Source organism: Triplophysa rosa, linkage group LG19 (assembly GCF_024868665.1).
Source record: "Triplophysa rosa linkage group LG19, Trosa_1v2, whole genome shotgun sequence".
NCBI classification, from domain to species: domain Eukaryota; kingdom Metazoa; phylum Chordata; class Actinopteri; order Cypriniformes; family Nemacheilidae; genus Triplophysa; species Triplophysa rosa.
Window position 1 is genome coordinate 18,820,025 of NC_079908.1, and position 8,899 is coordinate 18,828,923.

The 8,899-nt window shown below is 35.8% G+C and overlaps 1 protein-coding gene across 1 annotated transcript; it reads left to right on the top strand.

Annotated features, from left to right (window-relative positions):
• Window positions 1–316: 316 nt before the first annotated feature.
• LOC130569885 (somatostatin receptor type 1-like) lies at window positions 317–8,481 on the top strand. The gene is made up of 4 exons (XM_057359782.1): window positions 317–1,126; window positions 7,822–8,059; window positions 8,165–8,328; window positions 8,413–8,481. Exons 1-4 carry the CDS (start codon window positions 317–319, stop codon window positions 8,479–8,481), a joined length of 1,281 nt encoding a protein of 426 aa, XP_057215765.1.
• The last annotated feature ends 418 nt before the right edge of the window (window positions 8,482–8,899 follow it).

Consider the following 8,899-nt stretch of genomic DNA (forward strand, 5'->3'; position numbering starts at 1 on the left):
AACATGTACTGAATCGTCAACGATTTTAACCAATAACTGTCTGTCTTGTGTCTAATATAAATAAATAAATAAATCTTATTGTTCATTCTCTCCCTTGCTTACTCCAGCTTTAATCCTCCTATAGCATGGCCATGTAAACCAACAGTACTGTTTAGCGTGTTAACAAAATAGTATATGCTCTCCTACTTGTAAGTCGCTTTGGATAAAAGTAAATGTAATGTAAATGTATCGATCATTAATCTTTTTCATGATATGATGTATTTTACTAAAATAGATGCTTGTGTTTATCTTCAGTAGATTGAGTCAATTGAAGCAGATGAACATCTCCACGGGAACCGTCGCCTCATCTGAGGCTTGTCCTTCTGCAAATCTCACATCTCAAGAGTTGTTATCCTGGAATCTCAAAACTTGTTTTCTATGTGTCCATCTACTGCTCGGACTTCCAGCGCACTCCTATGTTTTGTGTCTTATTGTCACAGGAAGAGGAATTGCATTAGAGCTCTACAACTTCAATCTGACAGTTTGTGAGATGATTTACTGTCTGCATTGTTTGGTTTACCTGCTGTTACTAAAGTTTCCATGTCTTACTATATTACAACGGGTTTTACAAGCACTAGTAATGACTATCCGTCCCCTGTTTCAGTGTCTGATGTGTGTGGAGCGTTACCTGGCGGTGGTTCATCCTGTAACCTTTCTGAAGTACAAACCTTTCAGATATCGAGTGATCTGTTCCGCCGCTGTCTGGATCATTAGTCTTGCATCTTGTTTGGGAAGAATGGTCACATTCATATTATTAGAACCGAATGTATATGTATGGGCTTTCTCAATTCTCTTTCTTCTCCTTCTCCCAATTCAGTTGTACTGTTGTGTGGCTGTTCTCAGAGCTCTGAAGCAGTCAGGACCAGGAGAGAGAGGGAGAAAGAGAGAGGAGGAAAACCACATGAAGAAAAGAGCGTTTTACATCATTTTAATAGCCAATATAAACATGGTAATAATGTTTGTACCTTATATTATCACGGGATTCCTCACTGTTCTGGCGCAACAGGATATTCCTATTTGCTGGTTTATTAGTCTTTCTTGTTTTATTTTGAGCTCTTTTGTGCAACCTGTTCTTTATCTGCACAGGGTTGGAAAACTGTACTGTTTTTGTTCCAAATAAAACACAAAATTGGCCATGGCATCCGTTTCTTGTAAATATACATATTTCATAAACTTTCATATCTCTAACCTTTATAGTCATCTCAAGTGTTATGTTCTGTATTATAATTTGCGTTGTACGTTTATACTGTTTTATTATTTTTATCATATACATATATTATTTTATTAAACATTATTTATTTATTGTAAACTTTCTAATAAATATTGCCATACATTGAAAACTGAAATGTTCTATTTGCAAATTATACATTAATCGAAGGTAAGGTGACATTGTTTGGTTGTAAATTAATTGGTTCTTTAACACCTTTGAATACAATTTAACACCATTGAAAACAACTGAATTGTTAACTCGAGGTTACACAGCATAACAAAATGTGGATCACAATAAATGCATGAACACATCACCTCTTAACAAAAAAATATGCAAATGAATTACAAGTTCTCAAAACTTGGGGGCCTGATTGATTGATATTTTACATAGGAAAACATCCTAAATGTTGAGTAGCTTAAAAGTTAATTTGTTTTTCTATGATGTACAGAAAGATAATTTGATATACAGTGATAATGATATGATGTACGAGTTCTTATTATAAGTTTAAGTGGCAAATTGAATTCATGTGGTGCAGGAATATCATAACACATCAATCAAGCTGTTTGCTTTTCCCAATAAAAACAATTGCTTTGTAGTTTGAGTTAACTGGCAGGTGGTGCCATAAAGCTGTCAGGCATCTCTGATTTATATGTTTAGCATGAAAATGTCCTTCTGATATTGCCAACACCTGCACAGGTTTAAAATTTAAAGAGAAAATAAAGCACTCCAGTTCATCCAAATATACACCATGTATACACTCAAAATCAAGTTAATATCTACAGTATATAGTGCACTCAAAATATAGGCATAGAATAGTCCAATTGTGGCGAAACAAATAAACAAAAAATAAATAAATCATTGGCTTGTGTAAAACAATTCAAATGAAGACTATTTTTTGGTCCAAGGTCTCTGGATGATCATGCAAAAAGTAAATAATCTGCGGTGAGTTTTAACCAAAATACAAAATGGCAGAACTGACAAGAATCTCCCGGCTGAGCCCGGTTTCTCCCGAGGTTTTTGTTTTCTCCATTATTCATCATTGGAGTTCGGGTTCCTCGCCACAGCAGTGCAGTGTTGGCTTGCTCACCGGGAGACTGCATTTATTTATTTATTCATTTATTTATTAGATATTATTTATTATAATGATCTTGCTTGGTCTATAAACACCATGCACTGTGCTGTGTTTTACCTTTCTGTGTTTTTCTTATTTGCTCCTGTAAAGCTGCTTTGGAACAATGCACATTGTGAAATATATAAATAAAAATTGAATTGAATCTCAAAGAAAAAAAGTGGAATGAAGAAAAAGCTTAACAAATAGCAGAAAATAGTTGTTAATGAATGACAATCTAAATCTGACAGTGAAACTATAATGTTGTATGTAGAGCTGCATTGTTCCATAAGTGTGTTTCTAGTGTTACTCAGAAATTTTCTGAGAGCTATTTTTCTTTTCGAGTAACTCTAAATAGTGCTTATACAGCTTTAGACATATTTGACAAATTCATTCAGCCTACTGAAAACTGGTCCACTGACTGTCCATTTACTCTTCAGATAACAAACTCTTTTTTTTCCACATTAAAAATATTTTATTGTAGTCTAATGTATGCATCACAGAAGTGATGTGGACGATATCACTGTTCACTGTGAATTTGTTTCTGCCATCGATTAGGAGAATAATACAAATATTGCATCGCTACAGACTGTAATGAGGCTCACTGACCACCACCTGCATCTGAACTCTGCCTTATCATAACATTTAATGTATTTAATGATAACACATACTGTCAAACGAGTTTTATATTTTCTATAAATACACTGTAATTCCACAGGAGGGTGGGCTCCATCAGAGTTTGGATCCTCTCAAAAAAGATTTTCTGAAGAATTCATTACTTCTTACTTGGTATATACACTGACGTTCAAGTCTACCATACCAATTTAAACTTTTGAGACTAGTTATGTTATTATATGACATGTTTATATCTTTAGTTGAGGCTTTGTTCATCTCAAAATTCTGTTGTATCTTTTAATACAACGGTTTGGGCACATTTATTTTTTCTGTATTTTGATTATTATTCATATTTATAATATTGCACACATTCTGGACATTGCCAGGTGGTAAAGGGCTGTGTTCAAATGATAATAAAAATAAAATAAAAAATGTAAGAACTGCCATTGAATACAGCTGCATTATTTATTAGCTCAATCAAACAATCAAATGCATCCATGAACATAATTGTGATGAGAATTGACCAGGTGCATGATATGAGCTTGACTGCCCCCTGCTGATTCCATGACAATACTACATGTTATGAAAGCAGGTGGTTATAACACAAAGTCCTGCTGTTTTCATTTGGACCCTGAAGGGCTTTTGTAAATAGTAATAAATTATGACTTTGTCCCTTTTTTTGTTGAAATGCACCATGATGTCACTTAAACTAATACAGAACTCAGAATTTTAGAATGGATGTAAGAGAAACATGTGCTAGATGCATCATCCCTACAAAACATGTCACTGCTAAGGCAAATTACAGGTGATTACTGTTTTACTCTTATATGACTTTTTAATTGTCAAATTTTGTCAGTCACAGAGCAAATTTTATCAGTTTTTGATTGTTTAATCATATTGCTTTAGGAGCAGTAACATTCAGCAACAAATTAAAGACTTGGAATTTCAAATCCAATCCAAAAAAATCCAATTTTATGACTTTGTTCTTTGTTTTCAGTCGAATGTACTTTTTTTCTTGGGTAGGGCAGTTTTTTGTCTTCCTCTCCATCCAGTTGTTTTGTTGTTTGGCTGTTCTCAGAGCTCTGAAGCAGTCAGGACCAGGAGAGAGAGAGAGAGAGAGAGAGAGAGAGAGGAGGAAAACCACATGAAGAGAAGAGCATTTTATCTCATTCTCATAACTGCTGTGACCACAGTTGCTCCCTATATTACTGCATCATTCCTTGAGAGGAGTTTTACTGAATTAGGTGACATATTCGACACTATTAGTATGTTTGCTTTCTTTTTGCTGGTTTGGTGCAGCCTCTTTTATTTATTTACAGGGTGCGGAAACCGCCCTTTATCAAATGTTAGTAAATCTACTTTAATTATCAAAGTAATAATAGAAAAAAGCTGATGACTGGACGACTTACATCGATTGTAAAATCTCTGTGAACACACACCTGTGACTCTACATATTGATACTCCAAATTGTTTCGCAACCACAAAAGACGCACAGTTAGGATAATGAAGATCATTTCTAAAATCGCCATTATTTTACTGATAATAAATAAATTCTAAAAGTGACATGAATTAATACAAGGATGTTTTGAAATGGACTTTTTTAATGCTGTATTCTGTACAGTATCTAGCCAATAAAAACTGTGCTTCTGATAACTTGACCAAATGAGCTTTTTATTTTTACTTAAAGTTCAATACATGTTAAATTTTATTAAAAGCAATTTAAAAACCATATTAAAGTAATGCATTTTCAATGGAAATCTATGGGGCAAGGCATAACCGAAAAGCCCATTCTGACAGAACAAAGTTCTGTCTGCGCTGGTGGTCCGGTGGGATGACCCAAGTATAAGACCATGTTTTATTCTGGATTTTAGATTAAAACCTGGTTTAATATTTTTTTGAAATAAAATTTTCTTTTTCGTAAATTTCTCAAACGATTTCATTTAATCCCATATTCATGATGTGGTTTGGGCCGCACGTGTCTAGCTTCACCCACTGATCTCTGTCATGTCACTGAAATACTTGTTCCTTATTTTAAACACAAAAAAACACATCTGTACTCCTTTACAACAGAGGTAAATGGATTAGGTGATCATTTGTTTTACAAATAAAACCAGCATCTTTGTTTTTATATAAACACACCAATTTTCATTATGGTCATTTGCTGACATCAGTGTGGAACAAAGAGCCATCTCATATATCATGTCTGATCCATGTAATCCCTATTTTTCGGAAACATTAATCCTTGAGATAAACCATTCCAACATATACATTTCCATTCTTGATTATACAAGTTTTGCACGTGCACACACGCGCGTTTACTTTTATACATTGTGGGGACTTTCTACAGATGTAATAACTTTTATAATGCGTGGCAAGTGTCCAAGACCTTTACTATCATAAGTAGCTGTGTTCCAGTTCTTCTCATGTTTAATCACGTGTGCTCTGGTGAAAAATACTTTTCATTAAATAACTTCACTTTTAATGTAAACAACTCATATGGGTTTAATATTCAAAACAATTATGCATGATTTACTTGTAAATCTAAAATAAGAACAATGTGTCTGTGTGTACAGATGAACTATACGTGACCCTGCCTGTAAAAATTAGGGGTGGGAGAAAAAAAAAGATTTTTTGAGTGAGCTGCAGGGAGAAACAGCGCATTCAATTTACTATACCGCAGCTGACTAAGAACATGAACATACTTCAGTAAATATGCACAGTTTGTTAGCCAGACAGACGCGCTGGGTGCTCTGCACTGGACTAATACACTAACCGCTCTTTTAATGTATGTGTGTATGATGATTTTGTCATACGATGTGGCAATTCGTTTAACATACAGCACTAATAAGTGCTATTATGTATTTGTTTTAATGTCTGACCGCAGAATGCGTCAATGAGAATGGCTTTATTGGGCACTCAGTTGTATTAAAATACAATACGTGACAGTGAAGCCAAAGTACCAACACTAGTCTGACTCTGAGCGCAACGTGACGCGATGACATCTTAAATATGCTAATTAGTACAAGAATCGATTCTGAATTGAATCGTGACCCTAAAGCCCCATTCAGACATCCAGAAACTAGCAGCGGCAGAGCGACACGATCTCATTCATTTCAATGGAGAGCTGGCGACTTCCGGCGACACGAGCGACAGTGACCGTTGGCGACAGAAAGTGGGCGTATCCAGCGACGGGAGTCAAGCGACAAAAGTTGAGAAATGTTCAATTGTGATCGACTACCAATAGGAGCAAAGCAGTGGAGGTCACGTCATCCGTCTCTCGTCGGTTACTGGAGGGTTTGTTCAAACTGTTTGTCATGAACGGGGGTGAGAGACACGGATACAGGACCCAAGTGCAGACAGGGTAAGGGGTAAACTAGACTTTTAATAATAATAACAAAATACAAAACTAAGACCCACGTGGTAGTAACATAACAAAACAGGGGAACAAGAACAAGATTAACTAAACTAACAGGACTAGACTAATAACACATCACATAGCAACACAATAAACTAGACTTACTAACACGACGCGAACTCACCCACACGCCAAACACAACACAGTGCAATGATCCGACACAAGACAGAGAACACAGGGGCATTAAATAAAGGGACAAATCAAAGGGGAACGGGTGTGGGGCATGAACTAATTTACAACCAATAACGAGGGATACAAAAGGGCGGGAATACAGCCAAGGACCGGAGAGAGTATTGAAGGCCGAAAGGGTCAAAATGAATCTCTCCACACATAACAAGGGATCCTGCCGTGATTCTGCCACAAGATCAAGAAAGACATGACAAGATGAGGCAGAATCACGACACTGTTACTAGGACAACCAAAGCTAGGAATGCCTTCAAACGATTTCATAGCAAGAGACAAGCGACACACAGCGACAAAGTCTCTGGCTGTCTGAACAAGGCTTAAGAATCGAATCGTGAGAGACCAAACGATTCCCACCACTAGTAAAAACCCAGCTAGTCATTTTTTGTGATTCTCATTATCTTTAATATTGACTCAGTGAGGCCATTAAAATCATAGAGAAATGAATGGCTCAAACCAAACTTTATTGCTTGTCTCTTAATTAAAGATTCAATGATTATGAGACTTCAGCCTGTTTTTCACCAGAAGGGTCTTTAATCTCATACTGAATAGGTTACATAAAAAAAACCACTGTATCTTTATTTACCAAACATGGTATCATTTGATGTATTTGCATATAAGGGCTCCAAATAAAAAGTACACGTTGCATCCCATTTTAAGTCAAATCATGTGGGAATGCAGTTAGTTTATATAGGTGACTACAACTTTTTTATGATTACATTAATCATTCTGTAACGGTAGACTTCAAGACAGGTAATGAGCGGATTTATTTTCTATGTTTTTCTAAAATAGGGTTTAGGGCTTGACAATAGACACACAGCCTAACTGTGTGTCTATTGGACATTTTAATTTACTTTAAATGCTTTCTTTTTCATGAATGGTTTGTTGATGTATTTTTTATATTTAATCAGTATCATTTTGAGCATTATTTAAATATCGCTGCTGTCCTTCTGAAACCTCGTATCTATATTTTGTCGTTTTTATTTTTGCCATAAATCATCATTATTCACGCTTTATGTTTGTCACTGGGGTTTTGCAAATATCTAACCAATAAAAAGCATTCAAAGGAACTTGTCAACTTCGACAACACAGTATTTAATCATTTAAAAAGTACAGTGTTTTCTAAATATACATTCTAAAAATAATATGTTGCTGCCATAATACGCATTGCTATTGAGAATAGAGTTTGGTTGACACTGTATTGTCCTTTGTTTGGGTGGACCAACATTTCCCTGTATTTCTCCATTACAGATCACAGTTCTGTCTTTGACGGCACACAGGGAAGAGATGAACATCTCAAGTGAGATCTCCTCCACTCATATATCGAATTCTTCTCATTACCCCTATTCAAATGGCACCGCGGGGAAACCTTTTGACATGTTCAGAGTGGTAGATATCGTCTGTGTGGTCTTTGGTCTTCCTGCCAACTTCTATGTGATATGGCTTATTGCCATAAGAACCGCGAACGGCCTCGTGTCAGAAATCTACAGTCTCCAACTCTCTGTCTGTGAGATCATCTTGTGTATGAAATCGCTTTTATATATTTTTTATGACACCTCTCAGAGTCTCTTAACTGTTATTGTTTTTTTACAAGGACTACCCATCACTGGTCGTCCTCTGTTTCAGTGTCTGATCTGTGTCGAGCGTTACCTGGCGGTGGTTTATCCTGTAACCTTTCTGAAGTTTAAACCTTTCAGATATAAAGTGATGTGCACCGTTGGTGTCTGGGTGGCAACGTTTGCCTCCAGTGGGGTTATGGTTATGATGTTCTTGTTGCAAATCCACATCCATATATACTTTGGTTTTATATTGGCACAGATCTTCTTTTTCCTCTCCATCCAGTTGTATTGTTGTTTGGCTGTTCTCAGAGCTCTGAAGCAGTCGGGTCCTGGAGAGAGAGCGAAAGAGTAAGAGGAAGAAAATCACATGAAGCGAAGGGCGTTTTATCTCATTTTTATAACTACTGTGACCATGCTGATTATATATATACCCTTCATTATATCAGTGCTGCTTTTTGTGAGTCTAAGTCAAAATCCTCAGCAAATGTTTTCTCTTAGCATAGCTTGTTTTTCATTGGGTGGTTTGCTACCGCCTGTTCTCTTTCTCTACAGAGTAGGGAAACTGAACTTCATGAAATGTCAATAACTCCATTCACCATCACCTTTCATTCACCTTAAAAATTGAAAAATAATGGTTTCAGAAATAGTCAGCTAACTATTTAAGCATGTTTTTACATATGATGATTTAAATATGATTAAATGTGTATTTAACAGATTACAAATAATGTTCATGTTCACTACAAATAAAAATAAGATTAGCAAACAACTTG